The 16,768-nt window shown below is 35.3% G+C and overlaps 1 protein-coding gene across 2 annotated transcripts in view; it reads right to left on the reverse strand.

Moving 5' to 3' along the window:
• Window positions 1-1,727: 1,727 nt before the first annotated feature.
• Window positions 1,728-16,768, reverse strand: part of hmox2b (heme oxygenase 2b) — a 17,705-nt gene continuing 2,664 nt past the window's right edge. For both annotated transcript variants that reach the window (XM_082182314.1, XM_082182315.1), the window contains exons 3-7: window positions 16,397-16,520; window positions 15,400-15,517; window positions 10,985-11,476; window positions 7,943-8,063; window positions 1,728-4,421 (exon numbers count right to left, since the gene is read on the reverse strand). In XM_082182314.1, coding sequence (XP_082038440.1) covers window positions 4,294-4,421; window positions 7,943-8,063; window positions 10,985-11,476; window positions 15,400-15,517; window positions 16,397-16,491 — 954 coding nt within the window. In that variant the 5' untranslated portion in view covers window positions 16,492-16,520 and the 3' untranslated portion in view covers window positions 1,728-4,293. The remainder of the gene's footprint in view (window positions 4,422-7,942; window positions 8,064-10,984; window positions 11,477-15,399; window positions 15,518-16,396; window positions 16,521-16,768) is intronic.

Raw genomic sequence — 16,768 nt, forward strand, 5'->3', positions numbered from 1 at the left:
TCCCATCACAGACCGCGCTGAACCACGCCCCCCTCGCCACAAAAAGCATGTCATTAAACGCAACATTTATAAAAATAGAACTTAGCCTCATCCATGAACATGATTTTTCGATTCCCGTCTGACTGATTTACATCCACGGTGGAGTTTAAAACGACAGTTCCCATCATTCCACGCTCCTTCACATCGTCATCAAGCTACGCCGTTGTTGTTGTTTGGAATGTAGCGCCCTCTAGCGGCAAAGATTCTTGCATATTGTACCTTTAATCATTCTCTGACTGATGGCTGAACTAAGCAATCATAGTTTTGCATTAAAGGCACAGACTGATTCATCAATACATGATATATTCAGAATATGAGGATGTGCTTGTGTATGATCTTACAGGCTTTATTCTCAGAATATTGTTGCACTAAAAAAAATAAAAAAATAATGTTGGATTTACATGATGCGTGTCACAAGTAAGAACTAAAAGTACTGTCAATTGTGATGTGAAACGAACTACCTGCAGTGATTGTGGTGGAGATGTGATATAAGGATTACTTTATACTAGGGTTACAACCCAAGTACTTCTGAAAAAGACTTCAGGGTTTATATTTAACACAGAGGTGCCTTTTTACAGTACAGTTGAACACCACTGGGGCGTTAGGACCCACACAGGCCACAGGATGAGCAGCACCCCCTGCTGGCCTCACCTCTTCCTGCAGCAACATAGTCTTACCAGGAGGTCTTCCATCCAGGTATTGACCAGACTCAGCCCTGCTTAGCTTCAGTGGGTGTGCAGGCGCTTCAGGTTGGCTGCTGCCGGCTTGTGGAGCGGTTCTCCTCAAGCATCCCATATACCTCCGCCACAGAGCCTTCCAGGCATAGACCAGCATGACTTTCTTTTACATGTTGTTCATTGGCGGTGAGTGAAGCCCCCGCCTCCTTCGATCTGATCTCTGACATTTTAACTCAAGTTATTTTACATAGACTGTTTCTAAACAGTTTAATAACACCCCTGTTGAAACAGCAGTTTTTTTGTTTTGTTTTTGTAAGCAAAAGTTCATATCAGAACCTTTGCACGTTTAATGTATACATTACATTCAATGCTGCTGACAACCAAAGTGACATTTCATAGAAAATAATTCTCCCCCATATAATTCTCACTCCAACCTGAACACAAACGTTGGCAGCCCTGTAATTATGAAATTATGACATACTAGGTCATATTTATGACATTTGCGAAGAAAAGTCCAAATTAAGGCAAAGTAATAAATTAAATGTAAGTCAAAATAATGACGAAAGTAAATTATGACAATTATGACTTAATATTTAATTTAATAATTTTGATTTTTTATTACATGATGACTTGGTATATAACTCATTTTTAACTTAATTTATCTATTACTTTTTATGTTAAAATTAAGATTTACCAGAGCCTGACTTTTTTTTCTCTTATGTGGTGGAAATGGGCTTCCATAATATAGTAACTTTATACCTCAAACAGCACATTTTGTATGGAAACATCAATACATGGCTTTAGCAAAAATACAAGCTGCACATTTTAAATTATAAATCTTCAGATTGTTTTGCCTCATTCAATCTGAAGATTTAGATTGAAAGATTTAGATTGTAATTATGTTTTTTTCTTCTCTATTTCCTCTGGTAACAGCATACAAAGAGCTTAACATTAAATCTGAATTATTAAAATAAAAAATTGTTTAAATAAAACATGAACTTGAACAGTGAATGCAGCACAGTTGTGAATTTATTACTCATTACAGTGAACATACAGCTGAAGGGAACAATTTAAACAACTAAAAAAAAAGATATATATTTTTTTAAGTATAAAAAAAAATGTAATACTCCCCCTCCCCCCCAAAATCAACGGTCTAAATAAAACCACTGTACTATATATCAACACCCCTCTCAATGTCTCCCAGTGCTTTAAAATAAGCTGTCAGTTATTCAAAACACAAAATAAGCCACCAAATTAAATGATCTGCATAAAACCCAAGCACAACCATTTATGCAAAACACTCTGCATATATACCGATCTGTTTTATGATCCGATTAGTAATGCAAAGTAACATTTCCTTTGGTTCAAAAAGTCCAGTGAATGTTCAGCCCCTCAGCATTTGGTATTACATGAAACACTCTTCAACAAAATGATTCATCAGTATAATGTTGTTTAGGTTTAGCTCTTATACAAAACCAAATTCAATAAAGAAAACACCTTAACAGACACATGCCTCAGTAAACGAGGACAGATACACAATCCCCCATAATCCTTCTCAAATGCATCATGTCACAGTGCCTTGGTGATCATTGCACATGCTATGGTCTTAGAATATAATGTCAAAGGGAACAAAACCATCAATATATTAATTAATATATAAGTTGCATGAAGAAGAGTCAAGAAATTATTGCATCCATAAATGTTAATAATTTCATACTGCAAGTCAGATCAATTAATCACATTTAGAGAAAAACACTATTGTTAATTCTAGCTTGTGCAAATACAGTATACTAATTCATTCAGTACTGTTCCCTTGTTGAAATTGCATTCAAATACTTAATATATCTGAAATTGTTCATCAGAGCCTTGAGTAAAGCCCTGGTGATAATTAGAGTATATGTATATATATATATATATATATATATATATATATATATATATATATATATATATATATATAAGACTTTACAATAAGGTTTTATCTGTTAACATTAGATAACTACATTAGTTAAAGGGGTCATGAAATGAGTAAATCAAATTTGCATTGATCTTTTTACATATAAACCATGTCTTTGTGCCATTAAAACATCCTGCAAGTTTTATTGCTTAAAACATCCTCCTCATAAACAAAGCCTTTATTTAGTCAAGCTCCAAAAACAGCTCGTTTTGATATTGTGATGTCACACGTGCAAATTCATTTGCATATGACTGCCTCCAGAACAAGACATTGACAAATAGTTTAACATCATCGAATCACAGGCCCCGCCCACTGAAGTTCAGTCACTTAAAGGCTGGCATTTGCCTACACTGGATGTGAGCGTCGCGTAAAAAGCAAAAAAGAAACAATACAATCACTGACGCTGTAAATTACGGTTTTATATGGATAGTGTTTTTAAAACACTTACTCGAGTGCAACAGCGAGTGGCCATTGATACCGTTTCCTATACAATGACATTAGCCAATCATAACAGTGGCCGTATATTGACAAGCCTTAAAGGAGCCGTGCCTTAAAAACTGATCATTTCAGACGGAGGGTCAAAATGAAGGTTGAAAATAATTATTTTTCCCGCATATATATTTGCTTTTTGTGCCAAAAAAACAAAACAAAAACAAAAACAAACTCTATTAACATTATGACTGAACCAGACTGAACCAGAATACTTCTACACTATTTTTTGATCTTGGTTAATGTTAATTAACATTTACTAATACACTAGACCTTATTGTAAAGTGTTACTATTTTATATATATATATATATATATATATATATATATATACACTTTATATAATTGTGTATACATATATGACAGAAAATAATATGTACACACAATAATGAATGAATGTATAAAAGATATTTATCTTCATCATCACTGAAAAACTCAATTCACTAGTAAAAACTGTTCATTCTGGTCCATTAAACCAACTATGTAGAAAAATCCCTAAATGCCGAGTCTGTAACACATCCTGTTGTGTAACTAGACAAAAATGTTCTTAATGTGCAATTCTTCCATCTTTTACATTTTAAACCTCTTCAAAAAGGCTTTTTCTTCACTAACCGTTGTGGCTGTCATTTTCTGACCTGACATCTCAGTAGTCTGCCCTGCAGAAGTACTGCTTTTCTTTGTAAATGCTGCATGTATGCATAGTATATCTCATTTGAAAGCACGCATGACAAATGGGCCAATAAAACTGACTGTAGAAGACAATTTGCACTAATACCTTCTATAGCGCCCCTTATAGTGATGAATGGGAATCCAACACAATTAACATGACGTATGTCATCAATCTTGCGTTTATGCTCACGTACTTGCGTAGAATATGTTTCGGCCCATTTGACTTGTTGCACCAAATGACTCGATACAGTGGTAAAACTATAAAAATAACACTCTGCATATCTCCGTAACTCTTCTCCAGCCTTAACTTCATCAACACTGACGGGTGCAACAGTAACAGATGCCACAATAAACTATGCTATCCTGCGTTTAAAAAGTCTGTGCTCATACATTATTATTTTAGATCACATTTACCCAAGAACAAGGGGGCAAATGGGATGCACTAAGAATGGGCCACAGGAGGTCACATGAGGTACCAAGCAGCCAATCCGGCTAGAGCAGCGATCCAGGCGGCCAATAGGACTTGACCGGAGGGATTTTTAAGCACGGTCATGGCCACTTGACAAATGTAAGATGATCCGCTGCTGGCAGCTGAAACAGAAAGAATGAAATCATCATGTAAACGGTGTCATTTGCTGAGGTTTAAAGCAACACTGTAACTTTTCAACCTTCATAATATATTTCCAAGATCCTTGTGATGGTACATCGACTTACAATAGGTTGAATGACACGTCTGCCATAGCCTGACAGGGTCTGCATCGCTTTTACTGGCACTATGTAACTTCGGTGTTCGGGTAGTAACCAGAGCACAAAAAGAACTACAAAATTCGACTGCTTTACGGCATACGTCACTTCCCCCACCACTTCGTCAAATTTGGACGTGAGAGGCCAACCAGAGTTTGTTTTCGGCTTTCGTGCGTATGTTTTTGTCATGGGGGCTGTTTACACCCATGGCCACTTCATGCCTTTTCTCAGATCGGATAGCTATCCGATCGTGAAAAGTCCAGGTTTAAATGCCCTCCGAAACGCATTTGAGACGGATTTGAATCCGATCCCTCAAACCACTTCAGGAGGAGATCTGAGACGCATTCCAGACGAAACTGGACAAGTGTAAATGCATATGGTTGTTGAAACCACATATGTAAATTGTACTCCTCCCAAAAATGCTAAAAAAATAAATAAAATAAAAACGTGTGAGAGCGTGTTATAGGCTATATGTTATATCCAGATATGACGACGCGCTGGAACACGCATCACCGCAGATGAGCAACTGCATCAAGCCAACGTGCAAACCATCGCAAATCAAAGTGAAAGTAAGTTGCAGACGCTTAACACACAATCTTCATCATTAAAAGTAAAGAAACGAAATGATCTTACCAGGGCTGTTACTGCTCTCTCTTATTGCGGTCTTTGATTTTGAAATTTTAGCTGATGATCTATAAAATGCAGCTCATATCTGTTGCTTTCGGTGACGTGCACTCCATTAAATCTGCATAAAGCGCGAGAATTGAAGATCGAATTTAAATCCGTTTCGCAAAAATACATTTATGTGACCAGGTGTAAATGGAATCGTTTTGATAAATCAGATAGCTATGCCTCACGAATTAGTTTGCCAGCTGAACTCAGGTGTTGTGAGGTGTATTTATCACGTAGTCCTGACGGATATCAGACGACGCTGTTGATTGATTCCTGCGATTATCATGAGAACAGCTTTCAATATCTCACATAATTATCATAAATAAGCCTAACGTAGAGGTTGTAAATAGTGTAAACGAGCACAATTTGCAAACTATTATGATAAATTGCAATAATCATGTCTAATGACATCATAACGGCCAATGTTATGAAATAATGCGACGTACATTTAACTTAATTGATGTTATCTGGCATTTTGTAATGTTTACATTCCAATAAAAACACAAATTAAATTATACAGTAGGCCTAGGCCCTAGACAATAGACTATTTACTTGTGATTTAGCTGCAATCATGTAAAAACATTATAATATAATATATTTACGACAGTGCAAGTATTCCACAGCGACTCTAGCGGTCGCTGTTTGACAAAAACACAATTTCTACTTAGTGTGGCTTTAAGGCCGGGTTTCCCAGACGGGGGTTTGAAAGAGAACTGTAGAGGTTGATGAAAAGCTCTACAGTTTAATTTTAAATTAATAAAATCAAATACAATTAATGTACAATTAATCGACATAAAACAGTAATAGCGATATAGATTAGAGTAATTATTAGGGCTGGGATAAACGATTATTTTTTAAACGATTAATCTAGCGATTATTTTTTCGATGCATCGATTAATCTAACGATTAATTTTTTCAGGCCGATTCGATTTCGATTCGATTAGATTATCGATTATCTCCCCATTAATTGACTACTAACAATTTATACATGTTGATTTACATATCTGAATGAAAAAACATGAATTCCTTAACATTGCAATATGTTTATTGCTCTTAAAATGACAAAATAAAAGACTATACAAGTGCAAAGTAATGCATTCTTAGTCAGAGATAGCATTCAATAAAACCTTAAAGCCTTGAAAACACATAGCTTACTGAAACAAGCTTACTGAACACATAGGGCCTAGCTTACTGAAAAAAAGTTCTTTCAGATGAAAATAACAACAACTTGATGACTAGCATTCAATAAAAAAAATAAAAAAGGTCACCCAAAATACTTGTTTAGAGCAACTGAAAGAATACAGTAACCAATGTAAACTTGAGGGCTTTAAGCTAATACAGAGAGTGCTTTTCCAACAAAAAAAATTAATAAAAATTAATAGTGGGAGCCAGCAGCCTGTCATGGAGAAAAAAAAAATCTCCGAATGCTCCACGTGAAACTTTGGTGTTCCGCCCTTTTTCTATCGTGTCTAATGATTTTGGTTAATATGCACGAGGGAGAGAGAGAGCAAGACAGCGCTCGTGTAGTTTGAAGACTGTGAGTGCGCGAGCGCGCGTGAAACTTTGGTGTTTCGCCCTTTTTCTATCGTGTTTAATGATTTTGATTAATATGCACGAGGGAGAGAGAGAGCAAGCAGCGCTCGTGTTGTTTGAAGACTGTGAGTGCGCGCGCGCGGCCGGGGCTCTCTCTCGTATGCGCCCCAGCAGTCTATTCTACATCACTCACCGATCAAATAAGGATTTGACAGCCGCCCAAAAAAAGATCAATGCAGAAAAACCCCTGGATTGGTTATATAACGTTGGACAGAATGTTGATCCGGCCATCGCGTATATTCAGCGCACATAAGGTAAACGTTTTGCAAACGTTTTTTGGAGAAATAAAAACAGGTCGACGAATCGATGCGCATATTTTGCGTCGACGTATTTTTTGCGTCGACGTCATCGATGACCTCGACGCGTTGTCCCAGCCCTAGTAATTATCAAATCAAAGGCTGGAATTTAAAGTAATATATAATCTATTCAGGGTTATTATAGTTAACTAAAATTAAAAACATTTAAAAAAAACATGTTTGTTACTTGAAATATAATAAATGTTAAATGAAATAAAATAAAATATAAAAAAAACCTATTTTATTTTATTACTTATTTTATTACAGCTAGGTCCAATTTCTCATTTTCATTTAGTTTAACTTGATGCACTAAATAACTAAAACCGAAATAAAAATTTATAAAAACTATAAAAGACCTTGTAAAAAAAAAAAAAAAAACTAATAAAAAAAGACAAAAACTTTAAACTAAAGCGATAATGAAAACAGAAAATTAAAAAATGATTCAAAATATGAATAACTATAGTAGTATCTCAATATTACTAAAATAACACTGAATCTATATAATAATTAAATATTTTTTTTATGTACTTCGCAGTACAATTGTAATTTACAACAGTAGTATACAGTTAAAACTAATAATGATCATTTCATTTAAATATTTGTAACAATATTTAAAAAAAAAGCTTACTAAAAAGATTAAATATTTGATCTGATTGGTTGCATGTCGTGACAGTTAACCATCATCAGACATGATGTCTGAAATTGCCGTTTCAGGCTCAGGTGCACTTAAAATAAATATTTAATGGGTTTGTCTGACAGTAAAGTTAGTGAGTCCCTGGTTTAAGGTGTAATGAGGATTAAGTTTACCCGTTTTGGCAGCGTGGTACGGACACTGACTGACATCTCCTTGAATCTCTCCATGAGCAGGAGCGGCGTCCAAAACATCGTCCTGAAGGGTCTTTCCAACCTCCTCTAGTTCTCCAAAAATCTGCACGAAACACAGAAAAGGACGTTTACAGTTCCAGATCACAGGAAACAATGAGTGAACACTGAGGTTTAATGAAAAGCTCTTTGTCATGTGTGTGACAGTGACAGCGTTACATAAACACATTACACTAGATGTCACAGTCAAACGCTCTGTTAAAAGAGGCTCTGGTGAGATGCGAGACATTGTTTTGACCCCGTTTTGTCCATTTAATTTCAGAGCTCATCTGGGATCTGCCATGAGGACAAAGGACTCCATCTGCTGACGGATGAAACTCGAGCCACACGGAGCAGCGGAGACTCTCATCTTTAGTGACACGCTCACTGATATGAACACAGTGATACCAGGTTCAGTTTAATAGAGCGACTGCAAAGCCCTCCAGGTGACGACACACAGAGAGATTAAGAGCGGGCCATTAGTTTCATTCAGTGTTAGTGAAGGATCTCAGAGATAATGATCTGCACATCTTGAATTAATTGTCATCAACATCATTCTTTAAAGAACTCATAATGAAGAATCACATTTTTATTGATTAAACTTTCAGAACCTGAAAACATTAATTAAATGTAACAATAAAACAATTCATTTATTTGTAAGTTTTAAAATTGGGGTTGTCTCATTTAATTAAACTTCCTTCAGAAAAAAGCATTGCTTTATCGATCTGGTAATAAAATCGGTTATAATAACAACAATAAATTATTTCAAAAAGAAAAATGTAAAACAAATGAAAATAAAAAAACAAAATAAATAAAAGCATTTTTAGAATTTAGTTTAATTTAGAAAATTGTATTTGGAAACGTCATCCATTTAACAATAAAATAGGTAATAATAACAATAATAATAATAAATTATTTCAAAAAGAAAAAAGTAAGAAAAAACATTTAAATTAATAATATATATATATATTATATGTCTATGTATAAAGTAATTATTTTAAAATGTAGAAAATTTTTACAAAATAAATAAATCAACTTTTTGAAATTAAATAAATTATTTGAATTTAGAAAATTTTATTTAGAAACATCATCCATTTTCCAATAAAATAAGTAAAAAAATATTTTCAAACAGAAATATTATATAATATTTCTGTTTGAAAATATATTTTTTTACTTACTTTATATATATATATATATATATATTATATAGACATACATGCATATATATTTACTGTTTACTGTTTAAATTCATAATTTTAAAATGTACTTAAATGTAGCAATAAAATAAATGCAATTTATAAATAATAATTGAAAGAAATTTTTATTTTAAATACAATTGACCTTTCGCCGGCCCCTCCCCCAAAACGGCCATTGTCCAATCACACATCATAGCAACCGTTACTATGTGAGCAGGTCCGACAAACATTCTCCAAGCAAGATGGTGAAGCGGCGCCCACGGCGTTTGTAAACATGTGGAATAAGGGCTGCCTCCGACAAAAAAACATTTTCTAGTCGACCATAGTTATTCATTTAAGCCATTAGTGGACAAATCGCCCCTTTATATTAATTGAATTACTTAAATAGCCTATATAGCCTACAGGATAATGAGCGTTTACGTAATATAGCCGCACTCAAGCGCACGACCGCACGACCGAAATTGGGGTCAGTAAGATTTTTTAAGAAATTAAGAAAAGTAATAGGCAAGGATGCATTCAATTGATCAAAAGTGACAGTATAGACATTTATAATGTTAGAAAAGCTTTCTATTTCAGAAAACTCTGAAACTTTCTATTCATCAAAGAATCCTGAAAAAAACAAAACAGTTTTCTACATTGATAACAATCAGAAATATTTATTGAGCAGTAAATCAGCGTATTATTCCCTCAGGTAACGTTAGGTTGCATGTTTTCTTGCGTGAGTGGATGTTGGAATCAATAATGACGTTGTTTGCATTCGCCTATGATTTGCCGAAATCAAAATGCTGACATTGAAAGTCCCGCTCGGAGCGGTAAATCAAACAATGATTTGACCCTAAATAATGATATATTAAATCATAATATATTATATATTATTATTGATAGGATGATAACAGGTGTCGTGATCAGCACTGCTGCTGTATCAGTCAGTGGTTAGATCAGCTTTGCAGTAAAAAAAAAAAAAACAGGACAAGGGAGATATAAATTATGCATTATTAATTATGACAAATAAATTATGCCCAAAATATGGGACATTTGGAAACCCTAACGTTAGTTTTTTCCCTTCCCCAATAACAAAGCACATAACGTTAGCAGGGCTGAACTGGAACAAAACAATAAAAATCAATTTTGCTAATAAAAATGAGCAAAATATAGCTAACAGCTCAGATAACTGCGATTGTCTGCAACAAATCGGAGAAAATCAAGACAGAAGAAGAGGTCTACGATGCCTACGGACGCTGGTTGATCACAAACTTCCAAGATGCAAGTGTGTTTATGTCGATTGCGTGGGTATTAGAGATTTTTCTGCGATTGTCATGGGGTTTCTCAGATTTCGCTTGAGACCGGTAAGCATTAGCCTCGATAGTAGTCGTGTCTCGTTCATTGTGTATTTTTATATTTTGAATATATCCCTCCACTGCATAACTTACTGTAACCCCTTTTGCCTCGATCTGGAGGATATCGCGGAGGTATTACTCCAAAAAAGGTCACTGACACGCACGGGTATACCTCTTCCCGTGATGGCAATCTGTCGCGCTGGTCGTGTTTGACCATTTGTTTGTCGGACGTAGCAACAGTAACTAAGGGGGGCGGGGCTTGGCGAAAGGTCAATTGAATACAATTGAAAGACTTTTGAATGATTAAGCTGAATCCTCTGTTTTGGTTGTTTTTTCTTAAGTGAACTCCTCTTTCTTTAGAAAAAAGCCATAAATTACTACAGTTGGTACAACAAATCTTGATATTGTTGATATAATAACAAGAAAACATGACCCCTTTAAATTGAACCGCTCACCTCCATATTGAAGTGAAAGGCCAGGTTGGCTTCCTCCACGACCCTCCTCTTGGTGTGTGTGTCGAGCTCCAGCTCGTTCATCCGGCTGCGGTACAGCTGCTTGAAGGCCTTGGCGCTGTGGATGCCTTCGAACTCATAGAAGCTCAGGCCTTCTCCTGTGGGCGGCAGCTTCAAGGCGCGCTGGGCCACCTTCCTCAGCACCTGCCCCCCCGAGAGGTCTCCCATGTAGCGTGTGTAGGCGTGGGCCACGAGAAGCGCGGGCTGGTCCCGGCCGACCCTCCGGATGCGGTCCACGTATCGCTGAGCTGCGGGAGAGATGCGGATCTGACTCTGCCAGTCCTCGCCGTAGAAGAACTCCAGATCTCGAGCCAGAGCGTCGCGCCGGTGGAGCTCGTGAGGGAAGTAGAGCGGAGCAAAATGAGGATGCTCTTTGTTCCTCTCGATCTCCTCTTCCATGGCGGAGTACGTGAAGAATAAAGCCACATGGCCCAGCTGGAAACACAGATCCAGAAATCATAATCAAGGAGAATTGAACACATATATCTCGCTGTGTGCAGTGGTATTTCAGTATCACTGAGATAGTTTTTATGTTTAGATTTTTTTTTTATATTTTCTCTTTTCATTTTTATTTTGTTGCTTATTTTTGTCATTTTTATTAGTTTTTTTTAAAAGACATGTCTATTTAGTTCTTATTAATTTAAATTTTATTTTCAGACTCGCCCAGAAAAAGCACACAGGTTGGAAAAAAAAAATCAAGATTAATAAAAACTAGGGCTGTGCAACAATTAATCGAGATTAAATGCATCCAAAATAGGGATGTCAACGATTAATCGACGATCGATTAATTGTCGATAATACATTTAATCGATACAACTTATCGATCATCGATTAAGCAGGTCTTCATGCGCGTGCGCGCTGCTCAACCGCGAAACATGTAAAGCGAGCGCGCTGGAGTTATGTTTGGGACCATTTTACACCTTCATCATGACTATAAGTTTGCGTGTGCATTCGCAGCCTTTTGTTTTGTGCAAATGTAAGTTGTAATACTGTTTATTTTCTGTAGGCCTATCTATATCTGACTGATCTCATATTGGATGCATTTGGTTAAGAATTAACTCTGTAGTAAAGCGTCAGCTTCAGCGCGCGCAGCTCAAACGGCAATGCACGACTAATAATGACTATTGGGACTGTAATATTACATAACATTATAAAGAGAACAATATTGTAATAAAACATTGTGAATTATTTGTGTTTAGTTGCCGTGTCGCGTTGCTCCAGGAAGAGCGCGTCCACAACATGAGTAGTTCTGAATGAATGGCACGTAACTTAGTTCAAGTTCACTTGTGCATGAATTTGCGTCATTTTGTGGAGATATAATTTGTAATATTATGTTTATTTTGAATATATCTGATTATTCTCATATAGGATGCGTTTCTTTTAGATAAATAACGTGCTAGCAAAGTGCTCCAGTTTAACGGTAGCAGATTCATTCAGCGCGTGCGGTTGTTCCAGGAAGAGCGCGTCCACAACAGTCACACATTCTAAGCGCATATGAGGCGGCGTTGCTGACACGTTGTATTAGTAGTTATATTTGATTATTAAATAATTAATTTAATTATCAATCACATCGAAACATTTTACAATCCTACTAGCCCTTTATTTATATTTAAAACCATTCTAATTGATTTGGTGAGGAACATAGCGTTTTGAGCAGCATTTGCAGACCCTGTCATGCTGTCATAGCCACTGCAGTAGACGCATATCGCAGTATTAAGGCTAACGATTAATCAATGAATTGATCGTTAATTTAAACGACGATCGATCATGGGAATTTGTGAAAATTGACATCCCTAATCCAAAATAAAAGTTTGTGTTTACATAATATATTATGTGTGTGTACTGTGTATAATTATTTTGTATATATAAATACACACACACATGCATGTATATATTTAAGAAACGTGTTATTTATATATAAAATATTTATAATATACAGTATATACAAGCAAATATTTCTTAAATATGTACATGCATGTGTGTGTGTATTTATATATACAGAATAATTCTACACAGTACACACACATAATATATTATGTAAACATATTATGTAAAATCGTTGCACAACGCTAATAAAAACATGACATGAAATGCAACTACTAGAAATCTCAAAAAACATATCTGTGTGCTTTCCTCACTGAGTTGAATATCTCCATATATTATCTCCATATATAAAATGATATATTCCGTTATATAAAGGATATATTTACCTTAGAGAAGAGAGTACATGGATTGAATTTCAATTTCAAAGCTTGTGTGTTTTTTCTGGGCGAGTCGGAGTGAACTGCGGCGGCCAACGGCCAAGCTCAGGATTTTCTTTAAATAACACATTAAATTTGGGGTTGCTTTTCTCCAAACCCTATCGCATACCCCAGAACACTTGGATTATACGACACGTGTCGCATGGGATCATTCTGAGATACTTTTGCATATATTTTTTTAAAAGCTTGATGCTGGCTATTCACTGCCATTATATGAACAAGTGCAAGCGGGACATTTCTGAAAAATTCCTCCATTTGTGGTACAAAAAAGAAAAAATGCCATATGTTCCCTAGAACAACACCAGGGTGAGTAAATGATGACTTGATTTTCGTTTTAGGGTGAACTATCCCTTTATACTAAAAGAAAATGAAAAATGATGTCTTGGCAACTAGCTGAATTAACTCTTTCCCCACCAGAAAACGTTTGACGGAATTTTTTCGGCTTTCCGTGTTTTCAGTGTTATACAGTAGGGGGCGCTATTACACATCTTATGAATGAGTACCGAATATCCTGATCAAAACACAGGTGAAGAAGCAGCAGAAACAAGCGATATCATATGTATTCATATGCATGTGTAAAATAACGCGATCATCAACATTAAACAGCATATTAATCAGAACTGCCCAATGTTACTGAACGAAATGTCGACCCAGGACGAGCTGTAGGACTGTGAAGCTTTAGGGGTGTTGATGGACTCGATCTCCTCCATCCGTGTTTTGATCATAGACTGTAAAAAAAGATGGACGACGCCCCTTCGCTCTCTTCTATTGATGAGAACTGAAGCCGCCAGCATCCCGATATGGCGCTGACATATTGGAACTTGAGTCTGCGCAGTAGCGATCTCGGGACCAGACCTGCGCAGTAGTGAGCAGGAAGTAAAGCCGCGAAATCAACACTCCACCCTCACTCTCGCAGAATGCACTCAGGGAGAACGCATCCTGCACACTTTTTTAAAAATTGATTGCAGTACGACAAGAGGCTTGTTAAAATAAAGTAAACACAATCTCCTCAGTCCTCCGAAGATCCCGAAAAAAATGTCCGTTGGTGCTTCATTGACTACTTCGTTCAGAGAACCTGTCAATCACAGCTGTCAATCATGACGTTACACCACCGCATCACGTAACTAACTAAAAACCAACTTATTTTTGAAACAGACACTTGGACTTACATCAGCGTGATAAAAACGACAGCACATGAAAGAAACCACCTTTGGAAAAAAGATAGTTGAATAACACGGGGAGGCGGGGCTTATGACCTATACTAGGACCAGTCACCGGGGGGCGATCGAGACGTTTTGGCTTCACTTTTCAGGGCTTGTTCTGATCATCGTTCTGAATCTGATCTGGACATAGTCTTTGACAAAAACGTGATTTTCTCAACTTTTTGCTAAAAATGTTGCTTACCCAAATTCAAGTGTTGATATAAAAGAATGCATGAAGCTAGAATAAAACAGATTTTTTGGTTAAAAAGCAGAGGGTCTGTTCTTTGATATATTGCATGTTCAGATATTCATACAACAAAATATTCTGGCGGCCATGAACGTTTTGTGAAAATGGTCAAAAAAGCTGGCGGTGGCTGGCAACTTTTTTTTAAACGCGGGGAAAATATTTTAAAAATAAGTAACTCTTTACAATAAGGATCACATTTGTAAAAATTAGTTTACTACATTAGTCAACATGAACTGACAATGAAAAATATTTCTAAAGCATTTATTATACAATTTGCTAACACGTTAATAATATCAAAAGTTTTTAATATTATTAAATTGTTTAATTTGATTACCTCAGTTGACATGAACTAACAATAAACAGTATTTTTATAAACTTGCGTTTACAGTTAATTAATGCATTACATTCAATTAACTAATGGGACCTTATTGTAAATTGTTACCATTTTATTTTTAGCTTTAAATATCAATATTATGAGCTTCAATACCTTCATTTTAAGTTTATGGGATTTCTTTTCCGTTTAATCATCTACCACACACATATCATACTAGCAAGGTTTAATGTGATAAAATGATCAATCAACTCAAGAAATATGCCACATTATGGAAGTTGTAGGTGTTATCATCTTTAAAATCCATCACGACTGACCTTGAAGAGCTCCTTGTGGATGCGTCCCTTCAGGAAGTCTTTGACAAACTGTGTGTTTTCGGCCTTCTCGTGAACTTCTTTGGTTCCCGCTGCCAACATCTCGGATAGATCAGTGGGACTGTAGGGTTCACATGACATTATAATTAAGGGTATGTTCATGAAACCATTACGCACTCAAACGGTGTTGTTTTAGTATAACTGATATACTTTTATAATGTTTATTTATATACAAATATATATATAGTATACATATATATATATATATATATATATATATTATTTTCTGTTTTTATTTTTTTTTTCATTTCTGTCATTCGAATCAGTTTTTTTTTTAAATACTATTATTTTATCATTAATATTACTTTTATAATGTTTATTCCTATTTAGATTTTTTTTTTAAATATTTTTTATTTTCTGTTTTCATTTTAGATCATTTCTGTCATTTTTATTAGTTTTTGTTTGTTTAATATGTCTAGAGTTCTTATGAATTTTTATTTCAGTTTGTTATTTTAGTATTTCAAGTCAAACTAAAAGAAAATGAAAAAAAGTGTTTTGGCAACTAGCTGAAATTAAAGAAGTTTATTATTATTATTATTTTTATTAATTATTTTTAATTATTATTTTAGTTTTAGTTAACAATAATAACTCTGACTATTATAGTCAGATAATAATAATGTAATAATAATAATAATAACAATAATGCTATATATTAGCATTTTGAATCAGCTTTTAGTTTTAGTAACTTTCTCATTTTTATTAGTTTTTAAATCTCTCTATTTGACTTTCGTTTTCTTTCTTTAGTTTTAGTTTGAATAATTTTAGTACTTCAGCTTAAACTTATTTTATTTCTATTTAATTCAGTTTGCCATCTTATATTATTATTTATTTCATTAACAAAATAATTTGTAATAGTTTTAGTAAACAATTACAGCATAAAATTCAAGCATGTTGTTACAGGAAGAAAGCGACGACAGGAAATGTTGACTGTATCATGTACCTGAGGACCGTGACGCCCCCCTCCTCACACACTCCTCCTCCTCCGTTAGCTGTGCTCGTCCCGTTAGCATCCTCTTCAGTCTTCATAGCAGACATTCCTCTGTCTTCTGTTCAATCTGTCCTGACTGCTCAAACACATGAACATGACTGAGCATTTCCTTCTTAAACACACACAGACATCCACCCACCCGGACATCCACCCACACACACACACACACCTGACATTCCTGTTTTAGATCATCTGAATCTCCTGGTGTTCAAATAGATCAATTTGATACATTATTTCTTTCACCAAAATGTAAATCTACACACCAACACTTTGATTCCAAACAAATATTTAAACTCATAATCTATCTATCTATCTATCTATCTA

Source organism: Leuciscus leuciscus (genome assembly GCF_965113295.1).
Source record: "Leuciscus leuciscus genome assembly, chromosome: 1".
Classification (NCBI taxonomy): domain Eukaryota; kingdom Metazoa; phylum Chordata; class Actinopteri; order Cypriniformes; family Leuciscidae; genus Leuciscus; species Leuciscus leuciscus.